The 22,165-nt window shown below is 33.8% G+C and overlaps 6 protein-coding genes across 6 annotated transcripts; 3 read left to right on the top strand and 3 right to left on the bottom strand.

The window, feature by feature from the left end:
- Positions 1–4,815: 4,815 nt before the first annotated feature.
- On the top strand, positions 4,816–5,424 carry SAPINGB_P000587 (uncharacterized protein; the record flags this gene model as incomplete). The annotated part of the gene is made up of 1 exon (XM_031995310.1): positions 4,816–5,424. One exon carries the CDS (start codon positions 4,816–4,818, stop codon positions 5,422–5,424), a length of 609 nt encoding a protein of 202 aa, XP_031851201.1.
- A 597-nt stretch (positions 5,425–6,021) lies between these two features.
- SAPINGB_P000586 (uncharacterized protein) lies at positions 6,022–6,990 on the bottom strand (the record flags this gene model as incomplete). Its single annotated transcript, XM_031995309.1, has 1 exon — positions 6,022–6,990. One exon carries the CDS (start codon positions 6,988–6,990, stop codon positions 6,022–6,024), a length of 969 nt encoding a protein of 322 aa, XP_031851200.1.
- Positions 6,991–9,486: 2,496 nt separating this feature from the next.
- On the bottom strand, positions 9,487–10,833 carry SAPINGB_P000585 (uncharacterized protein; the record flags this gene model as incomplete). The annotated part of the gene is made up of 3 exons (XM_031995308.1): positions 9,487–10,511; positions 10,631–10,693; positions 10,809–10,833. The coding sequence occupies 3 exons, from the start codon at positions 10,831–10,833 to the stop codon at positions 9,487–9,489; spliced, it is 1,113 nt and encodes a 370-aa protein (XP_031851199.1).
- Positions 10,834–11,432: 599 nt separating this feature from the next.
- Positions 11,433–16,316, top strand: SAPINGB_P000584 (uncharacterized protein; the record flags this gene model as incomplete). The annotated part of the gene is made up of 1 exon (XM_031995307.1): positions 11,433–16,316. The coding sequence occupies one exon, from the start codon at positions 11,433–11,435 to the stop codon at positions 16,314–16,316; it is 4,884 nt and encodes a 1,627-aa protein (XP_031851198.1).
- A 1,193-nt stretch (positions 16,317–17,509) lies between these two features.
- SAPINGB_P000583 (uncharacterized protein) lies at positions 17,510–19,129 on the top strand (the record flags this gene model as incomplete). The annotated part of the gene is made up of 1 exon (XM_031995306.1): positions 17,510–19,129. One exon carries the CDS (start codon positions 17,510–17,512, stop codon positions 19,127–19,129), a length of 1,620 nt encoding a protein of 539 aa, XP_031851197.1.
- A 439-nt stretch (positions 19,130–19,568) lies between these two features.
- SAPINGB_P000582 (uncharacterized protein) lies at positions 19,569–21,899 on the bottom strand (the record flags this gene model as incomplete). The annotated part of the gene is made up of 2 exons (XM_031995305.1): positions 19,569–21,591; positions 21,733–21,899. 2 exons carry the CDS (start codon positions 21,897–21,899, stop codon positions 19,569–19,571), a joined length of 2,190 nt encoding a protein of 729 aa, XP_031851196.1.
- Between the last annotated feature and the right edge of the window lie 266 nt (positions 21,900–22,165).

The following is a 22,165-nucleotide window of genomic DNA, read 5'->3' as shown; positions in this document are numbered from 1 at the left end:
TAATGGTGCGTATTTATTGTTTTTTTAAGAAAAAAAAAAAAAAAAAAAAAAGGTAACCCGTATAAACGCAACAAATTGATTATATTTATTTTAAATTTTTAAATTTTTAAAGCAAGACGCGTCTTTGTGAATTTAATTTGTTAGAAATATAATAAAAAAAAAACTATTGTGGTTTTGTTAGGGGTAGGGAGAAAAGAACCAGGAAGGTTGTTTGTGAAGTGGCTAGGAGATTTTGCAAACCAAGAAAATTTGAAACAAAAAAATAAATAGAAAGTATAGACTACCTAAATAGCTTTCATAATAATAATAATAATAATAATTTATTTAAGAGGATGAAGAGCTTAAAGAAGAGTTTGGTTTAGTTGGGTGTAAAAATCTGACAGTTAATCAACAACAGTAATAATAGATATGAATAAGATTTATATATATATATATATAGTTTTATTATTATTTTTTATATAAAGTATCTAATAATTGAAAAATGTATTTTCCCAGTTATAATGATTTAAAAAAAAAAAAAAAAAAGCAATAACTAATACTTTTCAAAAATAAAAATAAAAATAAAAATAAGGTTTGATAGTAGTTACTACTATCAGTACTAATAACTAAGTACAAAGCTAAAAGAAAAAAAAAAAAAAAAATTTTTTTTGTTAGCTTAGATATTTTAATAATATAAATTTGAAATATATTTATTAAATGATACACATTAGACATGACACAAATCAAGGGTTAGGGCAAATTATATGAATTTAAAAAATCATGGAGAAGTGTTTTCAAATATATGGCTTTAAAAAGACTCTTATTTTTATTTTATTTTATTTTATTTTATTTTAATTTATTATCATCTCCATATTTCCTATAACTGTAAATATAAATAAATATAAACATCATTATCGTCATCATCATCATCAATTTTTTTTTCTTCTTGCGCCTGACTTGTTATTTTTTTATTTTATTTTATTTTATTTATTTATTTTATTTATTTTTTTGCCTTCAGCCACTGACTGTTGGCACTGCCTGGTTATATCCATGCAAAAAAAAAAAAAAAAAAAAAAAAAGAAAAAAACGAATTTGCAACAACACAGCCCTAACACGGCACAGCCGCTATTAGCAACTCTATGAACTTTTTATTTTATTTTATTTGCCATCTATCTAAAGCTCCTGTATGTAGGGTGTATATGTAGTAATAATAGTAATAGTAGTAGTAGTAGTAGTAATAGTAGTAATAACAAATTAATCACTAAATAAAAATCAATTTTTTTTTTTTTTTTATTTTTTTTTATTTTTTTGCACTATTTGTTAATTGTTGCTCTTTTTTTTTGTGTGTTGTACAACTTCTGCCTCTCTGTCTCCCTCCAATGATGATGAATAATTCCCATACAAGAATCACCTGACTAACCTAAAGAGACCTATTTTCTTTCTCTCATTTAATTTAAATTTAAATTTAAAATTTTTTTTTTTTTTTTTTTTTGGATATGGAACGAAGGGGAGTTTGACATTAATTTAAATAATTCCCGGTCTCCGATATTCGGCTAAAGAGATGATGATGATAATAATAATTGTTGAATTAAAAAATTTTTTTTTTTTTTTTTTTTTGTTTATACAATTATTAATTTAATTTAATTTTTTGGTCTTCAATGAAAGAATAGAATTAAGAATTATCATATTTTATCATCATCATCATCAAAGAAAGAAAGTAATGAATGAATGAATGAATGAATGAATGAATGAAATTAATTGGAGGCACTATATGAAATTGATTGAGCCAGCTGTCATTATCAGATTGACGCCTTTATATGAAAAAAAAAAAAAAGAAAGAACAACAAAAAACAAAAAAATAAAATAAAATAAAAGAGAAATGAAAAAGAAGAAGAACATGACGATGTTAATTGTTTTTTTTTTTTTTTTGTCTTTCTAAGAGCTTTTTTTTTTTTTTTAAGAGTTTCAACCCCCCCCCCTTTTTTTTCTATAAAGAGTGAAACACGGGATTAAAAGTCACCATAACAAATTGCAAATTGCATATTCAGTTCAGTTTAAGTCTGTTGACCATCATTTACGCCTCTTGATAAATGTTTTTTTTTTTATTCAATTTGATTTTATTTCATTTGATTTTATTTGATTTTATTTCAATATTTTGATAATTGTAATTTTTTTTTATCAAAATTGGTTTAATAGAAATATATATATTTATGAAAGAATTGAAGGCGCTTCATTTTCTTCTTTTTTTATTGTGTCTACGTCTTCATTTTTTTTTTTTTGATAATAATAATAATAATAATATTATTATTATTACTTAAAATATTCCGCTAAAGCTTTTAAGCTGGTGATGATGATGATGGGACCTTTGTTAATTTTAATGTGCGGCGGGTAGGTTGATGACAAGTTTAAAAGGAAAGAAGGAAAGAAGGAAAGAAGAAGAAAATAATTGTTTAGGGCTTAGTCGGGATCCCGCCTTGAAAAAAAAAAAAAAAAAAAAAAAAAACACATAGACACAGAAAATCACCAAAAAAAAATCAAAGTATTTTAAAATAAAAGGTATTTTTTTTTATCAATTTATTTTTAAATATATATATATATATATATATTGAAATGATTGATTGATTAATTGTTATTAAAAGAATAATAATAAAAAAAAAAAAAAAGGAATCAATTGATGGGATATTAATAGAAAAAAAAAAGTTTAATAATGACTCGTAGTCAAAAGTTGTTTTTATTGATAGAAAAAAGGTATTTTTTTAAAAATTTGGTAAATATTAAAAAAAAAAGTATCTAAGCCTCTGTTAAAGAAGAATCATTTTTGATGATATCATTTATATATATATATATATATATATATATATATTTGATTAATTGATTGAATGATTGAATGATTGAATGATTACTTGATTAAATGAATGATTGGTAACTTTTTTTTTAAAAAAAATAAAGAAAAGCCTAGAAACAATGAAAACAACAATTTGAAAGACAATTACGTAGGATATCTTCATGTATTTTATTTTATTTTATTATTATTATTATTTAAACAATATTTAAAGAAAATGACGAAATATAAAGAAACAAGTTTTAAATTTCAAACTACCAAAAAAAAAAAAAAATTAAAGGGAAGAAAAAAAAAAAAGAAGAACAAGAAGAAGAAAGGAAAGAATATATATATATATATTCTTATATATAAAGCTAAATATAAACCGTTAATACTATTATATATATATAGTAAATACTAGTGAAATACGTATAAAAAAAGGTTTCAATTGAACATGGAGCTGAGATGCCCTTTTAAAATAAAATAATAAATAATTGAAAAAAATTAAATTAAATTAAATTATAAAAAAGAAAAAAAAAGGTCTTTGTTTATATATTTATATATTTTTTTTTTCCTTTTTTCAAATGAATCAAATAAATAAATAAATAAATAAATAAAAATAAAAATAAAAAAAAATAAATTGCCATGAAACTGAAAAGCCAAAAAAAAAAAAAAAAAAAAAAAAAAGACATAAAGTCTCGGGACTTTTCGGCTATATAATAAATAAATATATATATATATATGTATGACTTTTTTCTACCAATTAGTTTTAGATACCAAAAAATAAATAAATTAATAAATGAATAAAACATGAGATGGTTAAGAAATTTATTTTTATTTATTAATTGGTTTATTTTATTTATTCATCAAATGACAATGTCAGTTCATTTTTGTAAAAAAAAAAAAAATAAAAAAATAAAAGTCCTTTTTTTTTATTTATTTATTTTAATTTCCCCGCCTTTTTTTTTTTTTTTTTTTTTTTTTTTTTTTATGTGGTAGCGATGAGCTTGCGAGATGAGTATTTGACAAAAAAAAAAAAAATTTCTTAACTTTTTATGATTTGATTTGATTTGATTTGATTTAATTGATTAATTAGTTTGATTGATGGACATGTGAATAAAATACGTAGATAGATGAATGATAAAATGATAACTTTTTATTTATTTAAAGATCAATTGATAAAAAAAAAAAAAAAAAAAAAAAGAATTGAAAATAAAAAAAAAATTTAGCCACTATGATTTATATTTATTTATATTTATTTATATTTATTTATATTTATTTATATATACAAACTCAGATACTTTTAAATAGTCTATCATAAAATATAAATAATAATAACCATTTTAAAGCAGCTGAAAATTAAACAAATATCAAATATCAATTGAATTCATTTTCAATTAATTGAATTAATAAATAAATAATGTATATATATATTTTTTTAGGCGCTATATATAAATAAATAAATAAATAAATAAATAAATAAATTTAACCAGTAAGCGAGTACACGTTCCATTTCTTTCTATTTCTTTCATCTTCTTCTTTTATTATTATTATTATTATTATTATTACACAGCCCTTTGACAAAAAAAAAATCCCCATTTTATACTTTGTATACGCAATAAGTCTTGCCACGCACACACATATTAACACACTCACTCACTCACTCACTCACACATACTTTAAAAAAAAAAAAAAAAAAAAAAAAAGTCGCTCATTTAGGGTTCTAAAAACAAATCCAAAATAAATAAATAAATAAAAATAATAATTGTTTGGGTTTTTATATTTTTTGTTTAAAAGAAAAAAAAAATTAAATAACTTCTTCAAAAGTATAAAAGGAACAAGAAATCCTTTTAAATTTTAAACTTTTTTTTTTTTTTTTTTCTCTTTCTTACTTTCTCTTATTCTCTATAAACAATTCTTCTTTTATTTTATTTTTTTTTTATCCCTTCTTCAAATATTCTCTCTTTATATATATAACTTCTTAACTCAATTCCTGTTATTATTAAATCATCATAATGTCCAGCAACGATTACTACAATAACAACAATAACAACGGTGGCTACGGCGGTAACGACGGCTACAACAATAACAACAACAACAACAACTACAACCAAGGTGGTTACGATAACCAGAGTGGTCCCGGCGGTGCTCAAGATGGTGAACGTGGATTCCTTGGTGGTGTTGCCGGTGCTGCTGCCGGTGGTTTTGCTGGTAACAAGCTTGGTGATGGTTCCAAGCTGGCGACTCTTGGTGGTGTGATTGCTGGTGCCTTTACTGGTTCTAAGCTCCAAGACAAGGGTGAGGAAGCTTACCACCACCGTAAGGATCAGAATGAATACAAGAAGCAACAAGAACAATATGGTTACAACAATAACAACAATAACAACCAAGGTGGCTATGGTGGTAACAATGATCACGGCCGCAGAGATTTCGGTGGCAACAATGATGGTCCTGGCCGTTTTGATGATAACCGTGGTCCTGGTGGTCCCGGTGGTCCTGGTGGCTTTGGTGGTCACGGCGGTCCTGGTGGTCCCGGTGGTCCCGGTGGCCCTGGCGGTCCTGGTGGCTACGGTAACCAGGGCGGTTATGATAACAACAACAACAACCGCAACGACAGATGGTAAATTTTTTAAAAAAAAAATGCGATGGATGTTTTTAATGTAATGTAAACTTTTAATAATTTAAAATATAAAAATAAATTATAACAAAGGGGAGGAAAAAAAAAAAAAGAAAGACATTAAGATGATAAATATATATATATGTCTATGATTAAAAATGTGGAGATGAAGTTACCTGGTAATTAATAATGATACAAATAAGTAAGTAAAGTATTATTATAACTGGTAAGTATAGTAAAGTAGATTATCACATGACATGACATGATTATATAATAAATATATATATATATATATATACTGACAAAACAGACATATATATTATCATTATTATCATCATCATCATCATCGCCAATCAGGACATAATTTTGTTACCCCACAACAGCCAATCACGGGGACCCACATATTATAATTAAACACACGAGGACATAAATCTAAAAAAAATCTCCCACCCCCTTTCAGTAAAATAAAATAAAATAAAATAAAATAAAAAAAAATAAAAAAATTATAAAAAAAAAATAAACATCTTTCATAATTATTAATACACGTACACACTTTATAATTTTTTTTTTTCTTCTTCGTTCTGCTTTTAAAGAGAAAATTAAATTACTCTTCAAAGGTAGAAGCCGAGGCACCAAGAGCAGGCATAGTCTCAAGAATGTCACGAATGTACTCGTAGACAGTAAAGGTGACGGCCTGACCAGGAGCAACACGCATGATACGAGGGGTAATACCCTTGTAAAGAGCATGAATACCTTCCTGAGCAATAAGTTGCTTGGTAATGCGGAGGAAACGAGAAGCACCAGTCTCCTTGGAGGCACCGCCTTCACGTTGCATGCGAGTCTTGATGGTATCGAGAGGAGCATTAGAAAGAGGACCAAGGGCACCGGAAACGAGACCAATAAGGGAGGTCTGCCACGAGGGGAGCAGACCATTGTATTGGGGTTGCCATTCATTAAGTTTCTCCTTAAGTTCAGAGTAAACAGTGAAATTAACACCTTGGTTAGAAGCTTGACGAGCAGCTGTCAGAGCGACACCACGGTAAAGGGCAGAGAAACCTTCTTCACGAACAACGACGAGAAGAGCATGGGCAGCATTTCTATACTTGGGGACATCGAGAGGGTCGACCATGGAATGGTTTTGTGCCTGAAGACGAATCTTAATGACTTCTGTGGGGTTGACAACAATGACAGCTTCGGTAAGACCGGCACCGACACCAGCAGCAAAGTTACCACCGACAGAGATTTTACCGTCAGGTCCGACAAGTTGTTTCTTATAAAACTCATAGGACGAGAATCTGATAGACATTTTAGGAATGATACCTGTGACGACTGCACCGAGACCTTTATAAAGACCTAGGGGGGTTTCACGTTTAGCGATTTGGATACCGGTTCCAATGAAACCCAATTTCTTGACTGGTTTACCATCGGGTCCCACGAGGTTTTGTTTGTTGGAAAGTTGCATGCGGACCTTAATTGTGTCTAAAGGATGGCAACAGAGGGCTTCGAAAAGACCTGCTGTACCACCGGCGATAAGGTCGATGGCTGCGTTTTTGCTCTTCTTTTTCTCGCCCATTGTTATATATATTTAAGTTTTATAGAATAGTGATATGTTTTTTTTATATATAAAAAATATATAAAAGATGTTTAAGTGTAAAATAATAATAAAAAAATTAAAAAAAAAAAAATTTTTAATATATAAAAAAAAAAAAAAAGAAAGAAAGAAAAAGTCTGGGGGAAAAAAAGGTGAGAATTGGCCACCTTTTTATAGTTTTTTTTTTTGTTTTTTTTTTTTGTTTTTAAAATAAAATAAAAAAATTTTTCATGGCAGATTTTTTTTTTTTATTGTTTGTTTTGAAAAATAAAAAAAAAAAAGGTCAAGTTTTGGTTGTCCATCCATCCATCCCTTGTGTGTACGGACAAAAAAAAAAAAAAAAAAAAAATAAATAAAAAAAATAAAAAAGGCCACTCAACGGATGGCTGGTGGGTTTTTTTTTTTTTTTTTTTTTTTTTTTTGATGGTGGCTTTTATTTTTTATTTATTATTTTTAATTTTTAATTAATACAGGTGGCTCCTTTTATTTTATTTTATTTACTATGAAAATTTATATTTATTTAATTTATTTTTAATTTATTTAAATATATATATCTATATCTATTACAATAATTTCTAATTCTAATTCTAATTCTTTTTTTTTTTATTTATATTTATATTTAAATTTTTTATTTAAATTTATATATATATATATATATATCTCGGCTAGTTTGTGTCCCGGGGAGGGTTGTTTGTGTGGTGGTCGGGCAGGCGGGAGGATTTAAAAGAAGTTTTTTTTTTTTATTATTAAATTAATTTAAATTTAAATTTAAATTTAAAATAAATTTAAAATCTGGGGTAAAATAATAAATAAATAAATAAATAAATAAATAAATAAAAAATTTTCAATTTTTTCAAACAACTACAACAAATAAACACAAATGTTTTTTTTTTTTTTTAAATCTGGAGAAATAAAAAATTAACTTTATTTTTTTATTAGTAGTTTTATATTTATATATATATTTTTAAATAAATTGTTTATTAATTAATTGGTTTAAAAAAAAAAAAACTATTTTCATTTTTTTTTATTTATTTTTTAAAATAATTTGAAAATATATTTATCAACAAATATTAATTAAATCATAATAATAATGATGATCATGATCATGATCATTAAAGAAAAAAAAAAAAAAAGTTATTAAAATATGTTATTTATTTATTTATTTAAATTTTTAAAAGTAAAAATAAAAAATAAAATCCGGGGTAATAATTAAATAAATAAATTTATTTTGAATTTCCTTTTCCTTCTCCTCCTTCTCATTTTTTTTTTCTTTTTTTTTTTCACATTTAATCAATCTCGGAAAAACCTCTTTTTTCTCTCTTTATATATATTTATTTATTTAACTTCCGTACTTTTTTTTTTTTTTTTTTTTTTTTTAATTTATATATATTTTCATAATAATAATAATAATAATAATAATAATAATAATAATAATAATAATAATAATAATAATAATAATAATAATAATAATAATAATATTTTTTTTTTCAATAATCCATCTATCCTATATATATATATATATATATATATATAATTTTTTCAATTTTTTTCAATTTTTTTCAATTTAATTTTTTTTTTTTTTTAATTTTTCAATCCCCGCGTTTCCCCGGAAAAACTCTTCGGGTGGACGGCTGTTGAAAAATTTAAAAAAATTTAAAAAAATTTAAAATAAATTTAAAATAAAAAGGACGGCCTACTCTCCTCCACACAACCAATCAACTTCCATTTTTTTTTTATTTCTTCTTCTTCTTCTTCTTCTTTTTCTTCTTCTTCTTCTTCTTCTTCTTCTAAACTTTTAAATCCGATCCCCTTTCTTTTCTTTTCTTTTCTTTCAATATATTTATAAAAAATTCCCTTTTTATTAAAAAATAAAATAAAATAAAATTGAAAAACCTTCCAGCCGAAGCCGCTGCGCTGCCGCTGCGTTGCCGCTGCGTTGCCGCTGTACAAAATTCTCTCTCTTTTTATTTACTACTATTACTATTACTACTACTACTACTAATATACGTGGTTATTATTTATTTATTTATATATAAAAATAAAAGTCCCCACCCATTTCTTTTGCCCGCTCAAAGCTCCGGCTCGTAATTATTAAATAAATAAATTGAAGAAAAAAAAAAAAAAAAAAAAAAAGGGGGTCCATACAGCCATTATTGTCAATCATCACCATCATCAAAATTGAAAACGACCACAAACGACCACAAACGACCATACTTGTGACAATACTAGTAATAGTAGTAGTAGTAGTAGTAGTAGTAGTAGTAGTAATAGTAGTAGTAGTAGTAGTAGTAGTAGTAGTAGTAGTAGTAGTAGTAGTAGTAGTAGTAGTAGTAGTAGTAGTTACTATCAAGTAGCAAACCAAAAACTTCTCTCCGCAAAAAAAAAAATTTACACCTTACAAACTTAAACCGAGGCTTATCATAATTATATAATTAAATATATATATATATATATATAAGTCTACACATAGTCAACCACCTACTGAGCCTCTCGGCGAAGACGCCCCGGTGCCTTGGGCCGACTAAACCGCGGAGCTTTTGCTACCTCGGGTCTCTTCTCACTACCCGAAGATGATTCTTGTTGCAACCTCAGTCTTTTCTCATCCTCCTCATATTCTCCTAAAACATCTACCCCAGAACTACCCTCATAAGTTTTCTCAACTTCCTTCACATGTAAAGCTGATGCAACATGCATTCTTACACTCTTAAAATTTGTAGCATAAACCATCCGTTCCTTCACCTTAGTTGCAGGTGGACACGTGTAAAACACAACTACATCTGTATTGGAATTTGCTCCTTTGGGCTTATACACAGTAAACTGGGCACTGTCTTTAGCAAAATCATGTTCACTCAATTGCGCATTACTAGCAGACCCAACATGTACTGTTTCTGTCCCAACATCAATTACCAAAACAATAGTTGCCCCATCACTAGATTCACCAAGTTCTTCAAGAGCAGCCGTAGCATCCGACCCAAACTTCATCCCAACAATGCTCCCACCACTTGCTGTTGCACTTCCTGTAAGTACTCCTCCTCCAATCCCTGTAGAACTACTCCCATCAAGTCCTTTAACATGACTTTTCCGCAAAGCTGTTCCACTTTGGTCAGCTTCCCTTTCCCTTACACTTCTTAAAGATTGTTCTTCTTGAGTTAATGGAGCTTCCAATGCTTCATGTGCAATATGGGCTTCCCATCCTTCACGTGAAACTTCTCCAAGTTCTGTCCAGAAAATTGTTTGTACTGTACCAATACCATTCCCAGCAGCTCCTCCTAGCAATTGTCGTTTCAAAGCAGTTGCAGATGAAGCATAAAGCATTTTGGCTCGGACTTTAGCAATATCTGGTACAAATAGAATAAACACATATGAAGGTCCAGTTGAAGATGCTGATGCAGCGTTATAAATGATATATCTTGGTTGGTCTGGTTCCAAGTGTTGAGCGACTTCTGCAAAGTCTTCTTCAAAGTCGGCAGTTCCTGCAATGGTTTGTTGATGGTCAACAGTTTCTTAAAAAAAAAAAAAAAAAAAAAAAAAGGGGAGGGAGGTATTATTGTTAGATAAAAATGAGAATGAATTTATATATATATATATATATATATATATATATATATATATATAAACTTACCACCATCAATTACAGCAATGAGGGCACGCTGGTTAGTGGCCAACAAGTCTGCAAAAGCGTCTTCTAAAGTTTTTGAAACTATAAATGATTGTTAGTTTTTTTTTTTTTTTTTTTTTTTTTAAAAAAAAAAAAAAAAAAAAAAAAAAAAAAAAAAAAAAAAAAGAGTTTTAGTACTCACGAGAAAGATTTAAAGCACTGGCCATTGTTGTTGATGATGTTAATGATGTTAATGATGTTAATGATGTTAATGATGTTAATGATGTTAATGATGTTAATGATGATAATGTTTTGTATAGTTAAGAACTAATTATTAGGTGGCAATGGGTGGGAAGACTTAAATAGTTACAAAATAATTAATTAAAAATAAAAAAAAATAAAAAAATTAATAATAAAAGACCGCTTAATATATAGTTTTTAATTATCTCTCATAAATAAATAAATATATTTTTTTATTTTTTTATTTTTTTATTTTTTCATCCCTTGCATTCCTTGCGACGCGTCTATTTCGCTTATTGTTTACACGCGGCTGAACTTTTTTTTTTTTTTTTTAACTTCTCTATTTTTTTTTAAAAAAAAAAAAAAATTGACAGGTGGAGGGTCGAAGAAATTTTTTTTTTTTTTTTTTTTTTTTTCTCTTCTTCTTTTTTTTTTTTTTTTTTACCACCCAAAAAAAAAATAAAAATAAATAAATAATCAAAACAAACAAACAAACAAACAAATCATCATCATCATCATCACCACCACCACCAAATAACAATCTTAACTTTTCATCTCAATAAATATCACATATATTAAATATCAAATGTCTCTGTCTGTAGCGCCTTCTAAGGACGCCACTGTCAGAAGACTCCCTTTACAATCATCTTCAAATCCATCACAAAAACATCCTCCAAATAGACCCCCACCAATAGTCCTTACTTCTCCAAATCACTATCAACCTTCATCTTCTTTCTTAGCAACTCCTCCAAGTTCTGCTACAAGTCCAGCACCTAGATCTCTTAATCTAAATTCAACTCCTAAAAATACATCATCCACAATTACCCAATCTTTCCCTCAAATCCATATAGGTCTTCCAACCCCAGAATCAGATACAAGTGATTCAGATTTAACTCCAACAATAACACCAATCCTTACATGTCCATTCCCAACACCTAAATACCCACCCTCTCTCTTTAATACCCTCACTCTAGCCCATGCAGACCGTTCCAAAATTAGATTTAACTATCATCGTCAAACTAATACTAATACTGCTACTACTACTACTACTACTACTACTACTACTAATACTACTTCTAACTCCTCTTCATCATCTCCATTAATCCTTCAAGCTGCAACCCCACAAATGCTAGTCGTTTATCTCACTTCACATAATGTCCTTGATTATGATCTTCTCTCTGACTTTTTCCTCACTTATAGACTCTTCCTTAACCCCTTTGATCTTTTGGAACTCGTCTTTGCACGTCTAGCTTGGGCAATTTCTACCCATGCACAAGCACCCCTTCTAGAACTCGGCCGCGACGTTGCTGTACGAACTTTTGTGGTAATTAGACATTGGGTCCTCAACTTTTTCCCTGATGATTTTGTCCCATCATACACTCTACGTCTTCGTTTCGCTCAATGTGCAAATGCCCTTTACTCATGGCAACCAGTCCAATCTACTCCTGCATTTCTCCTCATCCTTGTCCAACTTAAAAAATCCTGGCTTCGATCTTGTGCTCTTTACTGGGACATGGACCCACCATTATCTCAAAAACCTTCTTCCCCTCCAAACTTCTCTTACCCTCGTCCTCAGGCACACCCGGTATCTCCAGGGGGGAAATTTGGCTCAATTGATACCAGAAAATCTTCTGTTGTTTCCCCCAAATCATCTCCAACTAAATCTGCATCTTCTCGTAGAGCTACTATGCTCTCTCTTTACCAAATCCCCATTAAACCTATTCTCACAAACCCTGATCCTTTACTTAAAAACCACGGGTTTGGGCTCATGGATGGATCTCTCATTAAAGGTGGTATTTCTCTTTCCACAGACGCAAGAGTCTCCTCGTTTTGCCCACCAACTCCAGTCCCTTCATTATTAATTCAACCATTACCCCCTAAAGTCTCTCCACAGCCTCAACCATTACCCCCTAAAATTTCTTCCTCACAAAAACAACAACAACAACAACAACAAGAGCAAAAACAACCACCTCAAATTCTCACCCACAAATCCCACAAATCAATCCGCACAATCATGGAAAACTGGAAAAGAGAACTTGGCCATCATAAAAATAAAGCCATTTCAAAATTCTTCTCAAAAGTCGTCCACATCTCTAAAGAAGAACAAGAAGGAAATCAAACTCTAAAGGTTCATCAAACTCCTCAACTACTCATCCAAGAAATACCCCCTAATCCACAACCACTCTCACAAATACCTCCTCAACCTTCTCCCCTCCTAACAAATGATACCCCACGAATCGACGTACTCTCAGCTCGTGTTATCCAGGAACTTGACGCCATCGTCAAGGCCCGTGAAGCCATGGACGGTGATGATGATGACTATGATGATGACGCAACAAGCATCGATTCCTATAAATCTGGTGAGCAGCTCGGTGATACTGATTCCCGCATTTCTCTCATTGACAGTCTCAACATGCGCGCATACCTCTCCCCCAAACGTAACCGTAGCGTCGTGACTCCACCACCACAACCACCTTCATCATCAATCTACCGTCAAAACTCAGTTGCATCTAGCATTGCTGGCGGCCGTGCATCCACTGTTTCTTCAGGAGTTTTCGTTTCTGCAAAAACATCACCTCAAAAACTTAAATCATCTCCATCTTTTGCTTCGGCGTTTTCTCCAGTCCCTGAATGTAAAACTCCCTCTCCTACCCTCTCTCTTTGTGTAGTTGCTCCACCAACCCTCGACACTCATCGCATCCCCCATCTTCCACCCCCAAACAAACCTTCCAGCCCTAACGTCTCTCCAAAAGCAACTGCCCCCCCTGGATCTCCGACTCGCTTATCAATCCGTTCCTATGATTCATACGATTCCCGTACTTCCTCACCGCTTGCTTCTACTACCCATCTGGCTCAAAATGGCGGCCTACGTCGTGTAGGCCACCTTAATCTTTCGCCTGTTCCATTTTACCTGACTCCAGGCGAAAGCAGTTCCCTGTTGGCTGAAACAATAGCACGCGATCTTGGCGCTGACCTTAATACTCCAGCTGACCCTACACTGCTCCCTCACCATAACCCTATTCTTCCTGGTGGACTTTCCCCAGATATTGTGGCTGAGTTAGCACAGATTCCAGACGATGAAGACGACGACGACACTGCTAATCCTAACGCAGTTGCTCATGCTCTTTCCAGATTAGAAGGTACTTGTGTGCCACATAAAGTCACCACTTTGGAGCAACGCATCTCCATGCAACTCGAGCATCTACCAACCGTAGCCCCCTTGCATATCCGCTCGCAAACACCAGTGTCGAGTCCTCCTAGACCTTTATCTGCCACAACGCCAGTCCGCACCATGGCCCCTGAGGGAGGGTCCCCGCAACGCAGGCGTCACAGCAGTCCTCAAAGTGTCAAGAATTTCCTCCAAGGTGGGGCCGCGCTTGCACCAAACAGTAATAATAATAATAATAATAATAATAATAATAATAATAACAACAACAACAACAGCAACAATAATAACAACAGCAACAATAATAACAACAGCAACAATAATAACAATAACAACAATGCCGGAAGCGCTGATACCACGTTTCTTAAGACCCCACAGTTCTGTGATACTTACACGCCACCACAGGAAGTGTCGTCGTCATCGCCAACACAGTTGCGCATCCCGGGCCGCGCCCTCAGCTACGACACCTCCGGGGCCTCGTCATCGTCCCCAATCACGGACGACTTTTTGCTGTTCAACTTTTCTTCCGGGTCCAGTCTGTACCAAGACGCATTTGAAACACCCAAGCCCGTAGACCCCAGGGCGTTCCGCAATGGAGGGTCTGTACTTGATGAGGATTATAACTTTGGTAGTACCGGAACTGGACTTGGGTTGAAGGAAGAAACAACTGCCCCAATGACGCGCCGGCGTGCGCCCACTAGGTTCTTGAGATCTTCTAAATCAGTCTCACAGTTACTTTCCCTACGCAGTAGTGGCGAAAGCAGTAGCAGCAGCAATGGAGGTTTTGGTGGCGAGGAAAATTTACTGTTTGGACCTACAAGCCGTAACCACTCGCTGGCTTTAGCAATGGGGTTCCCTACAATGCTAGAGGAGGATGAGGAGTCTACGGGAAGCATAGCCAGCGTGACTACTGCTAAACCTATTCGCAAGCTGTTTGCACCACAAACAAGCGTTTTGCGACCAGGAATCACACGCAGTGCTACAGGCAACCTACTACGGCGCGGCGCATCGCTTCGCAGAGACCCTGCACTTGAGTCCAAGGCACACTCACTGTTTGATTTGAATGTACGCGAGGAGTCTAGACACAAAGACAAGAGTCGTGGGAATGACAATGTTGAGACTCTGCGCAGGGACAATGTATTTGCGAATCGGGGGTCCGAGCAATCTTTAGGTCTTCCTGAACAAGCATCCACACCGCCGTTAGTCTCAATGTCGGGTGAATCGTTTGGATCAACAACTCCACCGGCCCACCATTCATCTGCCATTAGCTTACTTCCATCGCCAGTCATGGTTGCAGCAGCTGCTGCTGCAGAAGCAGAAGCAGAAGCAGAAGCGACCGCCACACAAACTACAGAAGAAGTACCAGTTAACTTCCCCACCGAAGAAGACCCACTATCTATTTCCGCCACAGTTCCTAACGGTAACCATGCGCCATTCATTCTACACTACGGGTCGCGCGTACTAACAGAACAGTTGACACTTGTGGAGCGTGATGCGCTTGCAGAGGTTGACTGGAAAGAACTTGTGGAAATGCAATGGCCACGGACTGTGACACCAGTGCAGAGCTGGCTAGGTTACTTGGTAGAACCTCGGCCTGATACTGAGGAGGGTCCACATGGCGCCGCGGTAGTCATTGCACGGTTCAATCTGATGGTAAATTGGGTCAAATCGGAGATTTTGTTAACCCGGTCTCTCAAGGAACGAAGCTTTACGGTGGCACGGTTTATCCATGTTGCACACCATGCGCGACAATTACAAAACTATGCGACAGTTGTCCAGATTGTTCTTGCATTGACATCGGCTACCATCCATAGATTGGCACGTACTTGGGCAGCTGTCCCAGCTGCGGACCGGGCAATGCTAGCAGCTCTTGAGGAGCTTGTTTCACCACTTCGCAATTTTAAAAACTTGAGAACGGAGCTTAGCAAATTGGATGCGGCGCGCGGGTGTATCCCGTTTTTGGGAATTTACTTGTCTGATCTGACGGCAAATGCAGAACGACCAATGTATCTAGAGGGGACCGAGTCGGGTTCTGAATCAGATCTAGGCTCAGGCTCAGGCTCAAGTCCAGGCTTAAGCTCAGGTCCAGGCTCATGTTCAGAGTCAGATTCAGAACACTTGGTCAATTTTGCAAGGTTCCGAACTAGCGCTAACGTGGTTAAGTCATTGATGCAGTGCATTGAATGGGCTGGGAACTACGAGCTTGTACCGGATCACGATTTGCTAGCCAAGTGCTTGTACATTCAATCATTGACCGAAGACGAGATGAATGGATGTTTAAAGTACTTGGATGAGTCAGTGTAAAAAAAAAAAAAAAAAAAACAGGAAAAAGGAAAACGGAAAGAAAAGGAAAAAAAAAAGAGAACAATCAAAAACATTGGTTTTTTTTTTTTTTTGGTCTTTTTGTTATTTCAAAGCTTTTATATATTTTGCATTTATTGGGAAAAAACTATCATCATCATTTTTTTTTTATTATTATTATTATTATTCATTCATTCAATTTATCATTAATTTTATTTTATTTTTTGCATAAAGGGTATATATATTTCATATAATTAATTAATTTTATAATTAAAAAAAAAAATAAAAAGTTGTTATTATTAAAATAAATAAATGAATGAATATATATACCCTTTATGCAAAAAATAAAATAAAAAAGAAAAAAATATTGGGCTCAACCGGGAATTGAACCCGGGACCTCTCGCAAATTGCTTAGTATTTAACCCTAAGCGAGAATTATACCACTAAACCATCGAGCCTTAAAAAAGTAACTTGTAGAAGCTATATATACTGAACGATTAAAAAAACTTTTTTTTATCTATTTTTGCTTGCTTGTTGGTTTTTAATTAATTGTCAGATTTACTTTTTTATTATTGACTAATAAAAACTAATTTTTTTATTTTTATTTTATTTTACAGGTTTCTTGCCAAAAAAAAAAAAAAAAAATTATTACACTCGGAAACCCCGCATGGCCGGGCCGTCAGTATAAGCTAAGCAGCCGGCTACTTAGATCCGATATTAAGTCACGTGTAAGGGAATCTTAAATATATTGAAATAAATAGTTATAAAAAAAAAAAAAAATGCAATTAATAATGAATTAGTAAATTCAATCAATGCTTATTAAAAAATATTCAATCCATTCATTCTTTGATGAAGTAAAAAAAAAAAAAAAAAAAAAATAATCTCCATTAACAAACAAACAAACAAACAAGTTTTTTTTTTTTATATTTTACAAATTTGTAAATTATAATTTTTTTTTCTTGTACCCTCTTTATAAATCAATTCAAATATTAAAATAGGCCTTTCTAACAAGAAAACAAATCAAAAAAAATAAAAAAACCCCCTTTCAGATTATTATTATTATTACTACTACCCTTAATAAGCGGCCTAACTAAACTGATCTAGACTCCATCATCAAATGCTATAAAAGATCATTTTCTCCCTCCTGATCCTCCCATCATCCTCAATACTTCCTTTTACTACCCATTCCGTACACAATGCTTGATACCCTTCGCACATACAATTACAATGAAAAAGATGATGGAAAACGATCTTTAGAAGAAGATCCTGCTACATTCAACTCACCTACAGATCAACCTTTACGAAATAAAAATGACCAAGATTCACCCTCCCTCTCGGCTCCTGTGTCGCGTGCATCGTCCCATATCGAAGGTATGTTGGACCCGTCACCACCATGGGACCTTATCAGTTTACCTCACGAGATTCTATTTGTGGTTTTGTTATGTATTGCACAACTTTTCACACAAGCTTCAGTGGCACAGACTATAGTCACATACCAGGCCATTCCACAAACTTTTAATGTGTCGACACCAGGAGAGATTTCATGGTTTTCATCTGCATTTTCATTAACAGTGGGAACATTTATTCTTATAGCAGGAAGACTCGGTGACATGTATGGACTTAAACGTATGTACATTGCAGGAATGGCTTGGTATGGACTCTGGTCACTTATCTGTGGTATTGCATCATACTCAAAATCTTCAATCTTTTTCTCTGTTTGTAGAGCTCTCCAGGGAATTGGGCCTGCATTTGTTCTGCCAACAGCTGTAGGCATCATTGGAGCATATTATCCCATGGGTCCACGCAGAGTCTTTGTCATGTGTTGTTTTGGTGGAGTCGCACCCTCGGGGTTTATAGTGGGGTCTGTATTTTCTGGAATTTTTACCCAACTTGCTGGCTCATGGCCTTGGCTATTTTATTCACAAGCAATTGCGTGTACCATTGTTGCTATACTTGCATATTTCATAATCCCTCAACATATTGGGGTCGCCTTTAATAAACAACAAACATTTGATTATTGGGGGGCTCTCACAGGTATCACCGGTCTTATTCTTTTTAATTTTGCCTGGAATCAAGGCCCCGTTGTTGGATGGCATATCCCTTATGTTTACATTTTATTAATTGTTGGAGTTTTATTTCTTGTGGCTTTTATTTTCATTGAACGCCGGGTTGAAAACCCCCTCGTCCCTCCAGCCATGCTTAAGGGTGAAACAGGTGCAATTCTAGGGTGCATTGCCTGTGGTTGGTCTTCCTTTGGAATCTGGGTCTTTTATATGCACCAATTTGCATTCCATGTTGAGCACCGTACCATGCTCAACATGACGGCACGGCTGGTCCCATTAACCCCAAGTGGTATTGCAGCATCCATGATTACTGCAGTTCTTATCCCACGTATACCATCCTCCTTTATTATGCTTATTTCAACCATCGCCTTTTGTGTTGGTAACTTATTACTTGCTTTACGTCCGGCAAACCAAATCTATTGGGCCCAAATGTTTGTTTCTCTTTTATGTATGCCATTTGGTATGGATATGAGTTTCCCAGCTTCTACTGTTGTTTTAAGCTCACATTTACCTCGTGAAAAACAAGGAGTTGCAGCATCTATTGTAAATACAGTAGTTAATTATTCTATTTCTATTGGACTTGGTATTGCAGGAACTGTGGAGTATTATAGTACTAAGAATTTACACCAACCACAGAAACAAACAATCCGCAATGCCCAATGGACTGGCACTGGGTTGGGAGGTTTTAGTATATTGATTGCATTATGGTTTGTGTTTGTACAAGTGATTATACCTCGGTTGAAAAAGAAATGAATCCAAAAAAAAGAAAAAGAAAAAGTTAGAGAATTTTCAATAGAATATAATTTGTGTTTTTAGTAATGTTAATGTTAATGTTAAATGCTTTTTTTTTTTTTTTTTTTTTTAACAAATTTGTTATTTACGTGAAGTAAAAGAACTTGAATACTCCATCACAGCCTCAAAAACACATGAGTTTTCCCATTTTAGTCAATTGAGTTCGGTGGTGCAGGGACCGTTGAGTACTTACTACAGTACGGAGATACAGTTACGCGAGTTTTTGTATATATATTTAAGTACGTTTTTCTTTCGATAGGTAAATTGTTATTATTGTTATTATTATTTCAATTGTTGAAAGAAGAAAAAAAATATATTTTATTTTATTTAATTTAATTTAATTATTTATTATTTATTATTAATATTATTATTATTATTATCATCATCATCATCATCATCATTATGTAGATTTCTTGACTGTTACTGTTCTGGTTTGAGTAGATGTAGAAACCTCAACATCAACATCAATTTCATACTCCTCGAGAACTTCTTCTTCTCCGTCGTCGTTGGAAATAGAAGTAGAGGCAGAAGTAGAAGTAGAGGTTGAAGTGGAGGTTGAGAAAGTGGCATTTGATGAAGACGAAGAGGATGAAGATGAAGAGGAAGAGGAAGACGAATTCACCAACTCTTCAGGCTCCTCATCTTTGGCCTCATAATAGATAATATCATCATCAACATCCTTTTGCTCACTTTTCTTCTTTTCACCAGCATTAAGGTACTGGATAAACAAGTAATCGGACTTGCCCTTGAGATCGGAGAGGTACTGGGCGGCCTCCTTTGCGAGGATATTTGCCGTTTCTTGGCCCTGTCGCAGGACCTTGTTGATATCCTCCATGGGGACATTGAACTCGGAGATTTCGCGGCGGGATGTGAGGATACGGTCCTTGAGCTTGCGGTATTCTTTCCAGCGAGTCCATTCGAGGTTTTCATCTTCTGGAGAGGCGCCCGCTTGGGCATAGTCTTCATTTAGCGGCACATTCTTCTTTACATTTTTCTTCTTCTTCTTCTCATCAGATGATGAAGACACTAACTTACGGCCCACCTCCTGCAGCGTCACGTCGGCGAATTCGTCAAGAGTATCGATGGTTGCTGCTCGGATTTTCTCAGTATTGTCGATGGCTAATTGCGCAAAGTCTTCGGCGTACTTGTGTACGGCTTTGGTGGCGTCACGGATATAAGCGGCATGTTCCTTAAAAACGGCTTGGATGGATTCAGGGGTATATGGGAAGCCCTCCTTGTTGTGTGTTTTATCTTCAAGAACATCATTGACTTTAGATTCGAGGTTGTTGATGAGTTTTTTGAGTTCAACGTAACCATTGTGTTGGCGTTTTTGGAGGGCTTGGAGAAGGCGGGTAAATTCCGGGCGGGCTTCTTCAATTAAGCGGGCCCTTTCGGCATTGGTATCTTGGAGAAACTCAGCAATGGCTTGAGAAGTTGTAAATCCAACGACGCGTTTCCAATTGTTAAGTTCTTCTTCAAAAGTGAATTCAAGGGGCTTTTTAGAGAAGGGTGGTTCTGATGAAGATTCTGAGGCAGGATCAGCAGAGGATGCTAGTGGTTCAGAGGGGTTAGATTCGACAGATTTAACAGATTCAACGGATTCTACAGATTCAACGGATTCGACCGATTCAACAGAATCAACCTGGGAAGAAACCTCCTTATCTTGAATAAAATCTGAAGCCACGGTTGAAGCCAAAGTTTCCTGTAGTAATGTCTCAGACTTTTCATCTTCAGCACCATTTTGAAAGATACGATCGATAACCTTAACGACTTGAGGCTCGACATTTTGATGATAGACTTGAGAAACTCTAGGCGACACGTGGCCAACCACGACTATTGTCCATGCACGCTTAATTTGGTCGAGAGAATAATTTGCAGCAGTTTTCAAATGTTTTATGGCAGCAGGGATTAAAGTAGACTGGGCATGGGCAAGGCCAGTATTGGCATGTTTAATTCCTGGTTGTAAGACCAAAGCGTGAAGTTTATCGTAGGCAATTGCGGAATTTTTATGGAATGATTTACAAAGAGGATCAAGTTTTTCCTTGGCAGAGTTGATTTTAGGCTCAACATTGGTTGTATACCAATTGGAGGCGACTTGAATGTGTGGAGTGACATGATGGGTATAGAGATCGGAAACTTTTGAAGTATAGGGCTCAATGAGTGGAACAATGCGAGTCTGGTACTGAGACTCGAGGGCAATTTTTGCAGTGGTTGCGTGGGGCTGGATGGTGGCGACTAGGGCATCGACGTGAGGTTTAGCATGAGCTGAGTAGTATTGCTGTGCAGGTTGAATGTATGGTTCAAGGACCGGAGTCAATGCAGTATAAGCAGATCTGATTGGGACGCAAAGAGCTGGGTCTGATGAGCTTGTAGGTTTTTTACAACGCCAAATGGCCAAAAAGGCTGTATAATAGATGAAGATTCTTTAGGAAGATAATGAGTTAGTTAGTTAGATAGATAGATAGATAGATAGATAGATAGATAGATAGATAGATAGATAGATAGATAGATAGATAGATAGATAGATAGATAGATAGTTAGGTAAGTAGTTAAAAAAAACATACTTGAAGATTAAGGATGTGATTCTACATGAGAATGTACGATTAGCGCAGCATAATGATGATGATGATGACTTTTTAACTGATGTTCCGGAGGCCTGTTTTGCCTGTTGTTGTTGTTGTAGTTGTTGTTTCTGCTGAGGTTTCTGACGGGTCTTTGGTGGTCGGGACATTTTTTTTTTTTATTTTTTTTTTGGTGGTGGATGTGATGTGATAATAGTAAATGATTTGATTTTTAAAAAGGTTAGTAGTGGTGGTGAAAAAAAAAAAAAAAAAAAATTCTTCTGTGTGTGTGTGTGTGTGTGTGTGAGTTTGTGTGTATTGTTTAGGTGGGTGGCAAGGCGAAGGCGGCAGTGGAATTTTTTTAATTATTTTTTTTTTTAGTTTTAGTTTGACGCCTTGTAAAGTTACCCTGTCTTTCATTAATTTTATTAATTTA

This window comes from Magnusiomyces paraingens (genome assembly GCF_902498895.1).
Source record: "Magnusiomyces paraingens strain CBS 517.90 genome assembly, contig: contig1, whole genome shotgun sequence".
Classification (NCBI taxonomy): domain Eukaryota; kingdom Fungi; phylum Ascomycota; class Dipodascomycetes; order Dipodascales; family Dipodascaceae; genus Magnusiomyces; species Magnusiomyces paraingens.
This window is presented reverse-complemented; position numbering and strand designations above follow the sequence as displayed.